General features: G+C 39.4%; 1 protein-coding gene across 3 annotated transcripts; it reads right to left on the reverse strand.

Annotated features, from left to right (window-relative positions):
• Positions 1-1,495: 1,495 nt before the first annotated feature.
• rbm17 (RNA binding motif protein 17) lies at positions 1,496-18,784 on the reverse strand. Of its 3 annotated transcripts, none has more exons than XM_031753402.2 (13): positions 18,676-18,784; positions 18,125-18,272; positions 17,147-17,263; positions 15,012-15,178; positions 14,645-14,757; positions 14,331-14,381; positions 12,855-12,990; positions 12,514-12,665; positions 10,250-10,294; positions 7,338-7,414; positions 7,032-7,130; positions 6,881-6,953; positions 1,496-1,792 (listed from the first exon to the last, which is right to left on the reverse strand). In XM_031753402.2, the coding sequence occupies exons 2-13, from the start codon at positions 18,245-18,247 to the stop codon at positions 1,689-1,691; spliced, it is 1,257 nt and encodes a 418-aa protein (XP_031609262.1). In that variant the 5' UTR covers positions 18,248-18,272; positions 18,676-18,784; the 3' UTR covers positions 1,496-1,688. The 3 variants fall into 3 exon arrangements, with proteins under 3 accessions (XP_031609262.1, XP_031609261.1, XP_031609264.1); XM_031753401.2 differs by having other exon boundaries at positions 18,419-18,704; XM_031753404.2 differs by lacking the exon at positions 10,250-10,294 and having other exon boundaries at positions 18,419-18,704.
• Between the last annotated feature and the right edge of the window lie 35 nt (positions 18,785-18,819).

Genomic DNA, 18,819 nt, shown 5'->3' on the forward strand with positions numbered 1-18,819 from the left:
AATAATAATAATAATAATAATAATAATAATAATGATGATAAACGGAGCAGATACAATAGGGCCTTCGCACTCTCAGTGCTCGGGCCCTAACAAGGATTATTCTGAACTGCGAAAAGTTCATGCTTAGAGAGTAGAGATCAAGAGAAAGATGACCCTTTGAAGTAAGAGCAGAGCAGTGGTCTTCAAATACCATGCATTTGATAAGCAAGTGGCTGTATTCCAGCTATATTCGTGGAAAATTCATTTTTGTCACCTTGTTGATTTACAGATCAGAATCTGAAGTAATATCTTGGACACAAGTTGTCATCAGGATAACTACGAAAGCATAAACAGTTCTTTCAAATTATGCCACCAGCAGCCAACATGTAAACAGTAATGTACTCGGGGTAACTTCCTTATAAGTGCTGCACAACACTGTTGAAGATCAGCCTGAGAATGCTGCAAGAGGCGACCCGATAGTTGTTGGGGTGCATACCACACGTGGGATATGATTCACATGCAAGGCACTTTACGTCATTTACACTGGAGTGGCTGACACGAAAGAGACGACTTACAGCAAGTGGCCCATGGTAGAATCAAACTGAGGCCAGTGGAATAAATATTCAGCCTCAGTACATGGTGTGTGAGTGTGCACTCCCCTACGGGAACTACCGTGAGCAAACACAGTGCCCCCCCCCCATAAGGTCTCAAGTTGCACTGTTGACACATTGGTTAGTTTCATAGACCAAACAGCACTCTGCCGTGCATGCTCAGGACACGCGCTCAACATCAATCTCTGCTCCTGGTTTGCACTCTGACACAAACACACTGCACACGCTCACTAAAAGACTGAATAATCAGCTTAACATTTTGTTCTTTAATTTAATGATCTCTTAGCTGGGCTTTTTTCATCATCTAAATGATCAACAAGAGCAGTCAATGAAACATTTGTTTTTATTCCTCAGCTTTTACCCATTAACTCCCATCCCTTCAACCTTTGACCTCTGCAACCCTAAATGAATGGAATGATTAAGTCTTTTAAATGGGTCTCGCTTCTTGTTTCTGTTTCTCTGTCCAACCCGTTTCCCTGATCTGATTTAAACCTTCTCCAGTGGGATCCTTCCTGACGTTTTTCACGGGAACCTCCAGGGCCCTTCTGGCGCACTTACATAAGTTCTGAATGAGGCTGGGGTTGTGTTCACCGTCCCAGTCCCCTTCCTATAATCCGGCAAGGCTAAATCAAGACCGTCTCTCCCTGGGGATGTGTTAACACTAGCGAGGAACCTGCATTATGTCAGACAAACTTCAGACAAGGAAAGTAGGCTTCCTGGAGATACACCATCATATAATTGGAGTGGGTTTCTAGAGTTTAACTTTTCGTTACATTAGTGTTCACATTACGACACTTAAGAACATGACGACAGTCAACATGAAGAATGAGCTTTGTTGTCTTAACTAATGAAGATCTAAAACCAGAAACAGAAACTTTGTATGTAAAAATGACAAAACCATCAACTCAATATTGTTTATACCCTTTATTCTTTTTACATAAAAGTTTTTTTTTTTTTTTCCCCCAACACAGGACAAACAGCCAATATACTACAGACATGTATCACTACACAGACTGCTGTTCAGGAAATATAAAAAGGGTTTATGTACATGTGGGGAGATGATGTGAGCTCCTTGTGTGGTGGTTTCCCAGGGTGAATTCAAACCTGCTCGCCAAGGTCCAAAACCCGAAACTTGTCTAGATTGTAGAAGCAGGCCTTGACAACTCGCCCACCGAAATATCGTCCGTTTAGATCCACAACAGCTGCAAAAGAAAGGGACAATTAAAGGCAGAACCTGGGCAAACAAAGTAGTGTCATATGCAAAAAGAACAAAATCCACCACACTTTTGTGACATTATGTTTCGGTCCACCTGACACTGGCAGGTTGCATCTTGCATTATCCAGGAACTCACTGATGCTTCCGAGCTAGGAGGAAATCCCTCAAGGACACCACCCATCATCTCATTAGGAGCATGTTGTGATATCAGTAATGCATACAAGCATGTGGGGCTTACTGAGTACCATTTTGAGTTGCTGCAATGAAATTTCACCCCAATGGACCAACCTCCTTGATTTTCACATACAAATGTTGATCTTTTTCATTTCCATGAAACAAACGTGGCATCTTTTCACTCCTAACATTTTACCCAGTCCACATCAGTACAGATACCCAACACAACTCAGCTGCATGCTGATTTTTGTTTTTTAACAATATGGCTGTTAAAAAACTTGTACAGTTGAGGCTGGACCCTATTCTGATATTTATTGGGTAAGCATGTGGCCTTCAATTAAAAACACTGATCAAAACAGGCCCATCAAAGACATCAGAACACAGATGCTGTGGAGTACCTGGCACAAATCTGGAAACATCGTCTTTCTTTGAAGCAGATCCCTACTAACATGAGAATGTTGTATCACTTACGCACAGGAAGAACAAAACACAACAAACTAAAACAAAGCTACTATTGTCTCAATATGTTTTATGGTAGATTTATTCTCTGTGACCTCCAAAGATCAGTTTCTCTCCTTTGTAAAAAATAAATTATTACACTGTTTATGAAAACCAGCTGACTCATGCTGGTAGTTCCCAGCAAACGACACTCAAGAAGAGAAAAAAAAAAGAAAACTTTTTTTGCCTCTCGTACTTCTGCATTCTAGGAAAATAGGAAATTTTATGTCAGGGTCATTTCCCAGGACCGTCTCCTGAAGATGAACCACTGAGGTAATGATCCTTTAAAAAGGATGCGTCTTATCTAACTGTGTGAGAGAGGACGGGATTCATCATTAGTCACTGAGGCGTGTGTGTCCCAAACATGATAATGGATCTTGAAGGACGCCAGAGATCACTTCAGTTGGTAGACAGCCATAAAGCGTGTGCATATGCACAAAACAACGTGCGTTATGACTACAGCAGCTAAGGGGAACATCCTGATTTGTATGGACACAGATGGTTAGTGTACAATTGCTCATCTTTTCAAAGATGAATTCAGACCATTTTTTAAGGATGCTTTCTTCACAAGGGTTAAAGAGTGCAATTATTTTATGTTATGGGTGCGGTTAGTTTTGCAGATGATTTACAAAAGTTGTGCTGTTTTCTAAACGCAGGCGCAGTCTGTTCATTTCAATGTGACACGCACAATCTGCTAAGAGCTGTGGGTAACAGGACAAGCATATCAATATAAATCAGTCGTACATGTGTACGTTCAATGTAGGCCTACAGTGGCATTCAAGGGCTCGTTAGAATGGAAACAGGCTTTAGTGATTGCTTTGATATTGACAGTACCACCATAACGGTTCTATGCTGAGAAAGAGACAGAAAAATACAAATAGATCACATGCGAAAAATCAAATATGATTACACAGATGTACACCTATTGCCAAAGTGCATGCAGCTGAATTTGTGTAACCCATGACTAAAAATAGTCATGTGTTAGAGAATCACGAGATCATGGTGAAAACCATGTGTGCCTTTCATGATCCTGAAATCAAAATTCTTTAATTTCAGTGTAATAAAACTTTAAAAAACACATTTTTTCCTTAATAAAGATGTATTAAGATTGATTAAATGCATCAATCAGACCAACATCCTCCATATCCAAGGCCTGACTATACTAAGCATGGGGTCCAAATTTAACACAGTCATTCCCACCGTTCTCGCCATTCATCAGCTGTTTCGCTTTGAACCTCTGTGCAGGCTGTGAAATAGCCGCAGTTTACAGGAACCAGAAACCGAGAATTGAAGAACTGCAATAAGTTTTGTTGTCACTGGCATTGCGTGACTCTTTCAGTTTCCAGGTCATTTCTGAGTTCACTAAACAAATTTAGAATTAGGTGGCTTTGTAATCCATACATTTTTAACCACATCCTCATCTGGAATCCCACATAAATTAATAAGTGCACTTCTAGCGCGCACCCTTAACTTACTGTGATGTCTCCTCTACACAGCAATAACCGACGTGCAAAAAACTGTTATTACATATACATCTTATGCATAGCAAAACTTACATATTCCCCTCACTCGATTTGTGCCCTGAGAAAGGAACTCCGAGAAACGGCTATGTAACAGGGTCAGTTGCAAAAATCTGAGTTTCCACCTCTCATGTGCAATATTGTCACTGCGCTCTTTTTGTCAAAACCAATACTGCCCCCCCACTTTCTGTAAATGCCAAGCAGAAAGTGCTAAATGTCCTACAACAGATCTATATTCGTCATTATAAATCTTTACAACTTCTCAGTAAAATCACAAACTGTTCCTTTAACTATTGTCATTTACCATCTGTAATCTAATGAAGGTAATGAACAACCTTCTGTTTGAGGACAATGTGCAATCGCCAGGCTCTGTAACCTTTCCATCACCTCATACTCACGTGAGCAGTGAAGAGAGCCGACAGGATTATTTAGCTGGTTTCTATGTAGCCATTAAATCTCTCAAAGAATAGTTGGGAAAATTTAACCTCAAACTTTATCTCCTTGGGTAGCATTGCACTCCTTCAAGCGTGGGCACTACTGTGATCTACTGTTGTGTGGCCACTGCTTAAAAAAAAAAACACAAAAAAAAAACAAGAACAACAAAAACAACTCTGCATGTCTGATTAGTAGTGTTCTAGCAGAATACAGTATGTTTCGGTATTTGAGAGGCTTTAGCCGACAGTCTGACCTTGGAATCCTGTCACCCAAAACTGCTTCTTACTACTTCTGAGTCACTGTCATGCTCACCCTGTCTTGACACTGAAGACAGGGTCAATAGCTTTAACGGGGGAAGTTGACATTTGCTTTCTGCGCACATTCGAGATGAGCGATGAAATCACAGAAAGTGGTCAGAACAGGGCTTAAAGGGAGCCATCAAAGGATGTTTCACAACCATGCTTTTTGGTCTGTTTAAATCAAACAGAAGACGCTGATCTGACCTAACTGCCAGTGCTGCAAGTCTGAGCTAAATGCAGACAGATTGCAGACAGATTGGCAACATGCTTGATGTCTCAAAAATGGAACTCATTAGCAAAAACAAGCTAAACCACCTCTACTAGGAGAAACTAGTTTAAACTAGAAAAATTTGCATTTCCTGCGAAAATGCTGTGTGGATGCCTTAACGCTGAAGCTGTCTGCTGAAAAGCTGAAAAAGATGAAAAGTTGCATGGTGGTGAAAAAAAAAACCTTGCCCTGAGCAGGATTCGATCCTGGCCCTCCTGGGCTCAAAGCAGCTACTCATCTCACTGACCCAAAGTCATTCTCAAAAAGAAGAGGTGGAGAGACTGACAATTCTGCTGAAATGAGCAGAAGCTGCTGAGAATTGTGCTGATAAGAGGAGAAAAGATTGAAAATTTTGCAGAAAAGAGATAAATCAGTAGAATTTCTGCTCAAAAGTGTTTTTTCTGAAAACAGCTGAGATTTGTGCTAATAAGAGGTGAAAAGGCTGAAAATTTTGCAGAAGAGGTGAATAAGTAGAATTTGGGCTGAAAAGAGGTGAAAATTCTGCTAAAAAGAGTTCAATCAGCAGAATTTCTGCTGAAAAGAGTTCTGCAGAACTCTTTTCAGAATTATGCTGAAAAGAGGTTTTTGCTGAAAACAGCAGAAAAAGCTGGGATTTGTGCTGAAAAGTGGTGAAAAAACTGAAATTTTTTACTGAAAAGGGGTGAAAAAGCTGAAATTGAGTTAAAAAAGTTTAACTGTTAACTGAAAGAAATGTTGCCATAAGCGGGATTTGAACCCGGGCCTCCCAGTCTGAGAACGGATGCTCATCTCACTGAGCTAAAACACAGGTCATCCCGGCAAGGAAAATCAGTGACGCCACTGATGATATGGCAGAAATGGGCAAAAAATATTGCAAAAAAAATTCAATATCTCAAAAAGTATAGAAGTTATGAGCACCAAAAGTCATAGCAGGCATTAGCAGAAATAGCAGAATTTTTTAAAGTTTGAATGGCAAAAATCGGATAAAAACTGTGGGAGTAGTTAAGTGCCGAAAAACGTACGGAAGCAACTAGAATATGGTGGAATAAAGAATAAAGAGAAACAGGAACTCAATAGTGTGGAAGCCCTTTTAGGGCATCCACACAATGAACCTGGTGCTAAATGTTACACTCGCAGTTCTCTTACCTGTAGGAAAAACTACAAATCATAGCCAACATGAGGAAAAACATGACCCATTTTCACACAGTGACAGAAGAAAATCAGGTTTAACTGGGTTCCAGCATATTATTTACAGCTACCCTGACAGACACTAAATACAACAGTCATCTCCGGCCTATGACGGCGAGAACATGCCCTCAGACTTCACTTTCCGGATGTTTCGTCATCACCTCCAGAAACAGATCACTTAGTGTGAGACTTATAATTTGATTCTTTATGACAGGTTTTAGTGTCATTCTTTGAGAACCTGCCCTGCTTTCTGAGAGCTGTGACATAAGCGCGGTTCTGCCGATGCCACAGGGAGACGCCTGGGTTGCTGGGCCACAAATGATGTAACACCGCAGGGAATGGAAGTCTCACCTTGTTTCTGATCTGGGCCAACTCATTTAGAATGGGACACATTTTCACCCACATTATTAGAGCAGTTATGCAATGACCCCCCCCCACCCAAAAAAGAGAAAGAAAAAGAAAAAGGAATAAATGTGATGCAGTTACATGAAGTAATTTAGGAACCAGCCACCTACATATGCAGACTTGAAACCATTGTTTAAATGAGAATGGAAATGTGTGAGGCAACCACTTTCATTGTGAACAAGTGCACAGCGAGGAAGTTCCTCAAACTCCTGTGACACTTGAAGGCAACATGATCTGATGCAAATGCCCGATATTTCATGAGTTGAGGCCTACTCCAGGATGTGCACTTAAAAGAAGTGAATACTGACCTTTGATGGCCGACTCCACCCTCTCAAACTCCAGAAATATTCTGACGGCTTCATCATCTGGCACCTCTGCAATCTGACAGTGGAAAGAATCTTCACGCTTCTGTTTTGATGACTTTATGTAAATCGAGTTTTATAAATCACTTCATCTCACCTCAAAAATGACACATTTAACTACTTTGCCGTATTTCTCGCATTCCTCTTTCGTCTCTCCCTCCAAGTCCTCGTCCACCTCTCCTCGCCCCACCATGTTCTATGAAGGGAACCACACATGTAACCAAGCTGCACGGGACATCAGACTGGTCATAATCTCATGTTAAAACTGCAGTCCTTCCATCAACCCAGTGTTCTGTGCTGAAATAATAACATATGCCACTTATAACCCACTGATCATGTTTCTAATGCTATAGTAGCTAAACCTAGAAAGAGGGAATTTAACACCACACAGGGATACACGTACCCTCAGCAGGACCACCTTGGTTGGGTTTTTCAGGATCTCAGTGAGTGGGTTCGCGTCAGACTTCTTGGAGGAGTCAGCTGATTAGAAGAAAACAAAGGTGATCATATTTTTTTCCTTATCATCAGAATATTTACAGGCCACAGGTATGCTGGATGGAGCAACAGAAGGTGTGGGACGATAAGTGGATTTGTGCGGGACTGTTCAAAACTTGGGAGCTTGATTCAACACAGATGATAAATGAAACAATTCAGGCGTTTGTTTTGCGTCAGCTGGTCTGATATCTGCTTCGTCTGACATCCAGTTGGCTTTTACTGTGCTGCTGAGAAACCACTCTATGTGGGTCACTCAAATAATAATACTGTTAAGATTTCTGGAAAGTTGCCAAGCTGCCAGTCTCACTCAAATACTGAAATGTATAAAACAAAACATAGAGCTGAAGTTTTTCTGCTCATCTTTATATTTTTCTGTTTAGATATTAAGTTAAAACAAACAAACAAAAAAACAAACACTAAATAATATGCATTTTCCACACTATTTTTCCACATTTCGGAACTCTAAATGACGATCTGACAAAAGTATTGATATTACTAATTAATAATAATAAGGGGTTAAAGGGTGCGCTTAAGCTGCTAGCACATTTGAGAATATAAGAGATTAACAGAGTAGCTATGTTCTTACTTGACCCTCATTTAATTGGACAATATACAACACTGATAACAGAGCTCAAGTTATTCAACAGGCATATAGAAAGAGCAAACTTGGATGGAGCGATATCCAACTGTGCCCTCTAGTGGGCAAAGAGAAACACTGACATGTGTAATCACGGGGAGGAGTTGGCCTCTTATTACAAATCGGCCATTTCATTTTTATTCTATGCTTGCTATATATGGCTATAAGCCATTTATTGCTATAAGCAATAAACTGCAAAAGAAACCCTCATGTATACAAATTGACGTTAATTTCTTCTTTTTTTAATTTGTCAGAATTTTCCATAAATGCTCCAGTTTAACAAAATTAAAAAAAATAAAATAAAATAAAAAAAAAGTCAAAGAGTGAAAACTGCACAGAAGCCAAACATTTGATGAAAAGCTGTTGAGAGGGGAAAATAAGGGTGACTTGAAGCTCGTTCGAGTCGGCAGAAAAGAGCATGCTGTACAGGCAAAAATCTGCGCCCAGCTGTAAGAAGCACAGACCAAATTCAAAGCAGGAAAGACTTAAAATAGATTTTCAAATTGAGGCCGGGTTGCAGCTTCAGCTTGGGCAGCATCACAGCATTATAGCACAGCAGAGCATTTGTGTTGCAGATTGCAGTACATAGCCAGACTACAGTATTGTTTGATCTAATCGCATTTACAAAAGTTACAAAAAGGTGATAGAGGGTAAATTAATAAATCGAAGATAATTATGGGACTCATAGTATGTTTAAAAATGGCATAATGTATTGCCATGCATATATGATTAAGAGATCAAGTCAACCAGCCTTGGAATATACTACAACACTCACTATCCAATCAGTGTCTACCGCAGATTACGTGTATGATGAAAAACTGGTATGAAAGATGATATAGTAAAAGAGGATCTTATAACTTAATTTTTTATGATATTGGCTTATTTACATTAGCCCCAGGGTTTACCTACAGTAGCACCTGACAAAAATAACAAGCTGGAAAGAAGGTGCTTTAGTAGGCTGGAGTAATTCACATGGCTTGAAAGCCCTTAGCATAAAAGTACAATGACACAATTATTTATCCAACATTAAAGTTTTGATATAGACCCTAAATACAGTAAACTTGACTTCAGATGACTTCAGAAATAATGGTATTCAAGATATGATAAAACAGATACTAATGTCATTAAATTAAAATAATAAGATCCTATTAAAGGTGTTACAGGTGCACAAACTCAATCACTGGATGATTTTTGCCAACTGGTAGGTGGCTGCTAGGCAACATGATAATATTCCCATTATCTGATATAGACAAGAAGCTTCAGGGGACTAAGATATGAGCCTAAGGTATGAGTTTGGGTTACTCAACTCCTCATTATCAGATTGAGTTTGTAAGCAAATAGACAGAGATTTGGTGTTTTATAATATGACACTGTTGATGCTGTATCGAGGTTGTCATATTATAGTGCACTGCATAATGATGCCACCAGAGGGCAGTCTCTACATGTGAAACATTTAATGGAGCTAAGTGAGCTGTGAAACATGGTAGTAGACAGAGTGCAACTAAAACTCCTGCTGATAAAAGTGAGCCAGACAAAAAGTGAGCCAGCTGTGTGCAGTATTACCCTTGAGAACAGACACACACTTGATCTCCATTCAGCGCACTAGTAGCCACTGCCTGGTGTCTAATGTTGCAACAAACTCACATCAATAAGCTATGGAAGGATGTAGGTGTCCCAAAGTGCAAATTTCCTAATTAAACAGAAATTTGACGATTAAAGTAATCATCTAATATTGAAGTAAGAGAACACTAACTTAACATGATCAATGTTAGCAGTGGAAGCACTAGCAGCCTTCTTTCCTTGTAGGTCAATGTCCATGTGTCTATATTAAAATGTGATTATGCAATGTTCCAATAAAGTAAGTTAGGTTTTAAATAACCCTCATCTACTTTACAACTCAGCTTATAATACCCCCAGCTACCATATGTGATAAGTCAGGAAGGTACGAAGGTATCAATAACTGGATGTGTCCAAGCTGACAGCTGTTTTAACACAAATGTGCTGCGTAGAGAACATGGATGCAGAGATTCATGCTAATACAAGCTGTGGGTCTGTGACACCCGCATAGAGTAACTGTGTGACAGTATGTATGTATATAAAACGCATGCGCATACAAACTTTAAAGATAATCAGTGTGGCACATTCTGCATTATAAAAGAGAGAAAATGGGAGTGGAGGCCAACCTGCAGAGCCTGAAGTCTCAGCGGCACCTGATTGGCTGGAGCCTGCTGCTCACACACGCACGCGCACACACAGAAACACACACACGCACACACAAAATGAAAAGACGTGCATGTAAAAGTCTCTGTAAAACATCTAACTGATATTGAAATGGAATCTTGTTGTGATCACACCCAAAACAAAATGATGTGAAAACAGTGGCTTGAGACGATACAGGCAAAAGCAGCTTTTCATGCAGCTGACAGATATAGAAAATCACTTTAAAGCAGACAGGGTGAAAAGGAGCACAGAAAGGTGGGGTGGTGCATAAATATCAGAACACGAGTGGTAGGGCTGGGCGATGTGGATCTTTAGGTTGAGAGGCAGGCTGAGAGTAGCGTGCTACTGGAGCACAATATAAAGAAATAAAAAAAGTTCCAATTGAACTAATCTAGTTTAAAAGGGTCATAAAAGAGTATTTTGTGATTGGAAGCCAATAAACCAAAACCAAAACTGTAAAATTGATGGAGCTTACTACAAGTGTATTTATAGGAGTTTCGAGAATTTTTGAGAATTTAACTGAATCACATAAATTAAAATTACACTCAATTTAATAACAATTTTTTTTATTTTTTTTTAATTATATGGCGCCAAATCACATCAACAGTCAGTTCAAGCAGCTTGATATTGGTAAGGCAGTGATACTCAAGATTTGGCTGGGGATCCCAAGTGGGCTACGAAGATACTGCAGGTGGCCCACAGCAATGACAGAAATTCAGTTTGAAATTATAAACATTTACAGTTACATATTTATATAAAATGATTCATTTCTATAAAAAGGGAATTAAAACTGGTAATAGGAAGTGATTAGTTTGTGATATTACTCACTACTCTTGACTATTTAGGGCAGAGTAGTGAGTAATGTTGCTCTTGCACTGGAACTTGGGGCCCAGTGGTGGGTCGGTCACACAGTGGCTCAGCACTTAGCATATGACTGCAATACGCATTAGGATCAAGACCAACACGCTGCGTGCTTCAGGTAACACTGTCATTATAATAAAACAGAGGTACAGTGAACTTAACATTGAGTAATGGAGGGAGATGAATCTTTACAAGACACATAAGGATGATTATTACAAGCAGCTGACTTCATTGTTACAGTGAGCTGATGGGTTTGCAGTATTTCAGGGTTTTAGTTCCGTTTTTACTCAGAGATTGGTCCATCATGGGAACATTAACACAAAATAAAAGCCAACAAAACTGTAATGTGCTTATTTACACAAGTGGCACAGAAACTTTATTAACACAGATACAGTCATGGCCTGACTGTAAATGATGATTTGTGTTTTCCTACAAGGTCTTTTTGAACGTGCCAATTTGCCCACGCTTAGTAAGTTCAAGTGTAAACTGACTCACTAAGTCAACTCTTGAAGCATCACAAAAGAAAACATTAGCTCATTGCTTCGCTTTCTAAGCAGAGTCTCACTGGTAGGAAACGCTGCATTTCTTAATCAGGCTTTTAGAGTGAAACATTTGCAGGGATTTGTATAAAAACTTAAACTGACAGTCTGACACCTGATTACAAATTAATATATATTTCTTAATTTGTATATTTAATTATATTTATTAATAAATAAGTAAGGGACAGTAAGCATAAGAGAGAGATGGAGGGGGGAAAAAAGAGGGAAAAGAGCAAGGGGACACATCCTTTAAGGTCTGTACGTAAAGACAGTCCCGTTTGACCAGTTATGGCTGACTAATGTATGCTAACTGCCACGATGCTTACAAGCTATGTGACAATGACATAGCAAGACATCTATGAACACACATTTTGGTATTTTCTGCAAAAGCAACATGTGAGATGCCAGAAGCTCTTCTGTTAAGAGTGATCCAGACAAAATGGAAGGGAAAAATAAAAGGTAACGACCGAGGTCAGATTTAAAAGAAATGGGTTTCTCAGTTAAGAAGTAATGCAGTTTTTAACAAATGGCAGTCTTATGTTTAAAATAATGACAATAGTTCAGCTAAGTGCAGTTTAGTTTTGGTTTTCACTGTGAGCTTAGAATTCAAGGAATGAGAGTGTGGGGGCAGGGGAGAGAGCCATAAACACATGGCTTGACTGCACAAACATTTATGTCACACAATGATCAAACTATAACTAGATCAACCAACTTCTCTGATCTAACTTGCTAATGTATTGTTTAAAAACAAAACAAAAACAAAGGCATCGCCCAGCCCTAAGCTAAAGAGGGAGGAAAAAAAAAAAAAGCACAAAGGTCACTCTTACGTTTTTCTGCTGCGTCACCTATGATGATCTTTCCACCTCTCTTGCTGGTCTTTTCCACAGACAGCGCCGTGCTGAGGCCTTGCTCGTGCTTGCCGAGGCCCTGGCCTTCTTTGAAGCCATATTTCTGCATAATCTTATGGGCCACTGTACCTCTGCGGGTGAAGGAGACTTAATGTTAATGCATAACATGAAACATTCCGCTATACAGTACATGATATACAACTGATTAACTGCATAAACAAAACTAAAGAGATTATTAGAGATTTGAAGTACTTTTTATTCAAGCAGAAATAAATCAAGTAATTATATGAATCTACTTGTTGTTTAATATAAGCACTCACCCCATGTTAGCAAGGAAGGAGCTGGTGGGTCCGGGCGGTGAGCGTGGCCGGTCTGAGTCTTCATACATAGGTGGAGGGATGGCCGCCTTTGAGCCTCTGGCAGGACGGCCCTCATCTTCATAGGAATATGAAGAGCCTGAGATCACACACACAAAACAAAAAATGGCTGATGATTCATAGTGCAGTAACAAAGGGCTCAACTGCAGTGTCAACATGCATTCAAAGTAAACTTTAGGCATATAAAGGTTACCTATTATGGTCATTTCCGGCTCCACATCTTTATTTGGAACTGTATGATTCACAGTTAGACTGGGGCTTGCACATACGACTATATTCATCCTCTGTCTGAAACCATGTACTTCCTACTTCCTCAACAGGCTGCCCTCTAGAAACCTGAGACAAACATACGCGATATTGCCAAAGGCATTCACTTAACAACCGCTGACCCCGCTCTCTGATTTTACATGACCTGCCGCTTCATGTCTAAGTTGCTGTCATTCTCAATCGTTTCTACTTTGTTATAAAACTACTAACAGATGACTGTGGAAGATTTAGCAGTGAAGAAATTTCATGACTAGACTTGTTGCTATCCTATCACGGTACCACACTGGAATTCACCAAGCTCCTGAGAGCGACCCATTCTTTCACAAACGTTTGTAGAAGCAGTCTGAATGCCTAGGTTCTTGATTTTATCCACTTTGGCCATGAGTGAGTGAGTGGGTGAGTAAGAACTTTTGGAAATACAGTATATGATATTCACTCTTACTGCCATTATACGGCGTTAGAAGCAGAAGAAAATGACTAGAATTGAGCCTTCAGAAGTCTGAAAGCTAAATTTTTGTCTTAAAGTGCTGCCTTGTCTGGGAGCAAAAAAAACAAACAAAACAAAACAAAACTTAAAACAGCAGTGTGGCAGGACACACTGTGTGCCTTTTGTCCCGTTCTCTGTCGAGATGATCCCACACTGCTTCAATAAGGTTGAGGTTAGGGCTTTGAGGAGGCCGATACATGAGTGATAGTGTTCCAGCCTATCCAGGTATGCCTTTATCTATCCAGTAAAAACATACCTTTATCTACCAATGCGTGTAAACACAGTATTAATGTGTGCTATCATGCTGAAAAACAAAGCCACTCCCAATCAGATACTTCTCAGATGGTATTGCATGGTGGAGCAACGCTCAACAAACCTGACAATCCTGACTGTCCAAGCCCATCGGTTTTTACAAGATCCCAAAATCTGTGTGTCATGTTCTGTGTCCATGACACAGAAAAAAAAATTCAGATATATTTTAAATGAAATTCTACTAAAAATATTCAAGCACATAAGCCCCATTTTCCCCTAAAAATCCAAACCCTGCAGGAGAAAAAAAAAAAAAAACCCCTACAGTTTCTCTTTATTATTCTGCAGTGAGCCAGTTGTATGCTGCTACTTCTATTTTAAAAGATAAATATCCCCTTTAGACTTATTAGACTTACCATCTCTGTCCACGAGGGAAGATGGAGGGGCGATGGCTGCTCCACCCATGCCTGAGACAGAGACAAAAACAGATCAAACAATAGGGCAAGTGGATTTTACTTTTTGTTTTACTTTCAAAATAACTTCAATGATCAATTTATGATAAGAAAACAAAGACAAGTAATCTCTGGGAGGGGCACAAACCATCTAGGGTGCCAACTGATTTGAAATCACGTGACGCTAAATGTCAAAACAATGTGAATAAGGATCAGATCACAGATTATTTTACTTGCAAATCAGAGTCAAAACATCATTCGGCGTTTCAAGAACTCACTTCTTTTCCTCCTCTCCTTCTCGTACTCCTCCTCCTCATCAGAGTCTTCCTCTGCTGCTGGGAAACGAGAGAAACCACTGGGAGCTCCACTTTCGTGTCTGTCTTTCCTTTTCCTGCATAAACAACGCCCACATTCAGGATTTAGTTGTCTGCTTCATTCAGTTATTTCTAAATCTAAGTAAAGATCCTCCAAATTCCTGAAAACCAGTAAATAAAAATCTCTTTTTATCATTTTAAAAGTGGAAGAATAGAAAGCTTAAAGTATTTTATGTCATCTAGTTTGTCCATCTTTAGCTTGTATAATACATCACCTACTGAGGAGAATAAAACAAAACAAACAACAACAAAAAAAAAACCACAGCCATACTTTTCCCTCTCTTCAATTTCCTTCTGCCGCTCCTGCTCCCTCTGTCGCTGCCGTTCTTCTCTGTGACGCTTCACCACCTTCTCGTAGTCATTGGGGAACATGGGGTCATACTCGTCTGCTAAGGGGATCAGCACATCGCTAGCAGAGAAGCCACTGGGGACTGCATCCTAAAGCAAGAACCAGCAAACATGGAAAACAAATGTAACAAATGAGTGAGATAAATGAGTTTCTTTACAATTTTTACACTGGACACTTTAATATTTTCCCTCTGCATCTTTGGCAAAGATCCAACTGAATGAAAAAAAATAAATAAATGAATGAATTTAAAAACAGCAAAATACAGACAACATGAAAAACCTGCTTGACAACATTACGCTATCGATGTAATACGAAAGATAAAGCTGGATTTATGGCACACAAGGGGTGGATGGAAGCAGGGGCTTTTATACATGTTCACGCATGTTAGACTGGTGATGTGATTCTTCAATTATCTTTATACCTGCAAAGCAAAGAGCATTTGTTCTTAACTAAAGGAATACAACTTATTTCATTCCACCATTCCACATACACTCCTCACCAGTGTTGGTCAAGTTACTTGAAAAAAAGTAATCAGTAACTAATTACTGATTACTTCCCCCAAAAAGTAATCCCGTTACTTTACTGATTACTTATTTTCAAAAGTAATTAATTACTTAGTTACTTTTTTAAAACACGATTTACAACCTGAATAGGTGATAAAGCAATAGATCTTTCAGCCCAATTCTACTTTTTCTGCATAATCCATCATACAAAATGTAATCAAATGGAAACGTCTCTTTTTAAAACTTTAAACTTTAAATCTTTTAACTTTATGCATCAAGCAAAAATTTAATTATATGCAACATTCTCTGACTGGAAGAAATTTGTTTAACATTTAAACCTATTTTCTGCACATTCCAGCACATAAAATAAAATATTTTTTTGTGTTTACACTCACTCTTTCAAATAGATGCAAGTAAAACACAGCAGAAAATAAATAAAATCAAAGACTAGCGGTTGTGTTGCTCTATTTTCACCTGTAAAGCAGGAGTGGGTTAGGTGGAGGTTTACCCTGGTGCAGGTGTGCCGCAGCGGTCAGTGGAAGAATCCGCGAGTTTCTCTGTGAATTTCACATTACGTCGTAGCGCACTCGGTGCTTGCTTGGAAGTTTATGGGGTTTTTTCGCTGTAAAAAGAAGTTTTCTTCCCATGCACAATGGACACTAATGTTTTTGTCACTTTTTATGGACTCAAACTCAAAATAAGGTCAGTACTTCCACGCTTTAAACGCTGCATGCTCATACTCTCTCCCGCACTCGATATATTATCCATTGTTGATCTGCAGACAGCTGTTGTCACGAACGTCGCACTCGCTTACGTCACTGTCATGAGACATTCTCGCAAAAAAATCACGGTTTTAGTAACGCAGTAACGCAGCGTTCCTACGTGAAAGTAATGGTAATCTAATTACCGTTTTTGCAATAGTAATCCCTTACATTACTTGTTACTTGAAAAAGTAATCAGATTACAGTAACGCGTTACTGCCCATCTCTGCTCCTCACTGAACCGTGAAAACAGCCTTGTAAATCTGTTTCTTCCTGTCTCATGTAGAAACTGAGAATAAGCTTGACTTTAGTATCTGACCAGTGTCCACTAAAGAAGCAGTGGCTGCTGCTTATCAGCCAAATGAGCAGATTTATTTTAAAAACAACATTCAGTCTTGACTTTATTTGGAAAGTTTTATTTTTAGTTCAGCAAATCTCATCATATCCGAGGAAGCACTGACTAAAAGAATCCTTGTAAAGCTTTCCAAAGGTTGCTGGTGTTACTCTGCTAATATGCAACTACCTACCCGTCTTAAAGCGAGCCTTTGCTTTTTAACATTCAGCCTGACAGCCATGATCAGAGAGAATGTGAACACACAGCAACGTCAGACACGATCACCACCAGTTTTGTCATTATAGAAGACTGGGTCTAACAGATATTTAAGAATCAAGTAATGCTGCATAAACAGCATAATTTGTCCAGCTGCTTTTCAATATTTCCATACTGACCAACCCAGTAACAGTTTAACACCAGTCTTGGGTACCCATCCATAACCAACACTGTGAGCCGTACCTTGAGACCAGCTGCAACATGTGGAGGAGCGTCTGTGATCTGTCGCTCATCACTGGAACTTCCTCTCTTAAGATCAATGACAGGCGCCAAGACGGTGGTCTGCTTCATCCGCTGGGTCTACAAAAAAAACAAAAAAACAAAACCAAAAAAACAAAACAAAAAGCATAAACAAAACAACCAGTAACCTTGTTCTTCTTCTAATCAGTGACTGTAGAAAAACATCAAACAGAAAATCAGCATAGCAAAAAGACACAACATCACTTCTTACTCTGAACTCATTAGGATGTGCTCAGTTTCAGCTGAACTGATATGGGCTTTTTTTTTTGTTGCCTTAAAGTCTGACTTTCTCATGCTCTGCTTTAGAAGCCAATCATGGTCCAGCATGCAGTTTTTAATAGTGTGATGCGCACATAGGTGGAAGATTCTTTTAAATAACGTTTAAGAGGTGAGCGATTGCTGTGAGGAAGATGCAAATCAAACATTCTTTTTGTTCAATACTGGCATGACATCCAGTTGCAGCGGATATGTTGGCTGCACATCCCACATCCCAAACGTGCTCTTCAGTCATGTAAAGCTGCAGAAGTTTTATTAAAATGTGCAGAACCATTAACATAGTCTGGTACTGTGTTTAAATCATACAGCTTAATGAAGGCTGACAGCAACCGTTCAGTTTTACATAGAAGAGATACCTGAGGCAAACACCGGTAAGCCTCGACTGGGGTGTACTAGACCAGATTTCATTCAAGACTTTCATAACATTTTTCAGACCAAATGTAAATTAATATAAAATATTTTGTTAATTAAATTGCATTATTATTTAAAAATATAAAAATAAGAGCCCTTTTCACACGCTAATACAAATGTACACACAAACGTAAGCACAAGTATCATCATTTCTGACCATCTAATAAACAAAAGTGCACGTTAAGCTTGATTGAATGACAGCCCACTATAATACATGTGTAGTACTGCACGCACCTTGGCCTGTGTCAGAGCCGCCTTCTTCACCTTTAGCTGGGACTGTAGTAGCTTGAAGTTCTTGGACCAGCCTTCGGTCTTAGTGTCACTGGCACCCACACCAAGGTCATCATAGAGCGACATTGCTGCCCGTCAGTGGTCCTGTTGCCTTCGGACACACAAACACGTTTCACTTCTCAATATTTATCGAGCCTTGCTACGTCATCATTATTTAGTCCTTCACTGCTTGGAAAAAGCAAAAAATTTAAAAACGGTTATAACGTGCAACAGCTAAATCACAAATCTCCTTATAACCTTTTGTGATTCGGTCGTTTGTCGCTGATCCTGAAGTAAATTTCCCAGGAGAAACTGTGAAACGTTAGCTAGCAAACGAAGGCTGAGGCTAATGTTGCTAATGTCTGCTCCTTATGCAATGTGTTAAGAAAAACCCAACATTTGTTCCACTGTCTCTTTGGCTACCAGTGTTATATAGAATTTGAAATTAATCACAAATCAGTTCATATTTCTCTACTTTTTTCTTTAAAGAGGGCTAACCAGCATATTTGATATACCTCCTTACTGCTCGTAACGGAAGCCTGAGCGCAAAAACAAGAGCTAACATTTGCCAGCATTTTACGATCTTGCGCCATCTGGCGCCCGGATGACCAGCGCAACCAGCGATTTCTGCAGAAATATGCCCTATTATTAAAAATGGG

This window comes from Oreochromis aureus, linkage group 17, assembly GCF_013358895.1.
Source record: "Oreochromis aureus strain Israel breed Guangdong linkage group 17, ZZ_aureus, whole genome shotgun sequence".
Classification (NCBI taxonomy): Eukaryota; Metazoa; Chordata; class Actinopteri; order Cichliformes; family Cichlidae; genus Oreochromis; species Oreochromis aureus.

Bases quoted from the DNA above. Each gene is read 5' to 3' on its own strand.
- rbm17 (XM_031753402.2), bottom strand. From the start codon at position 18,247: ATGTCGCTCTATGATGACCTTGGTGTGGGTGCCAGTGACACTAAGACC. The intron at 14,382-14,644 runs GTGAGTTCTTGA...TCTCTGTCTCAG, and splicing joins GAAGGAGAGGAGGAAAAGAA to GCATGGGTGGAGCAGCCATC. The intron at 10,295-12,513 runs GTAAGAGTGACC...GTGTGTGAGCAG, and splicing joins AGGTGACGCAGCAGAAAAAC to CAGGCTCCAGCCAATCAGGT.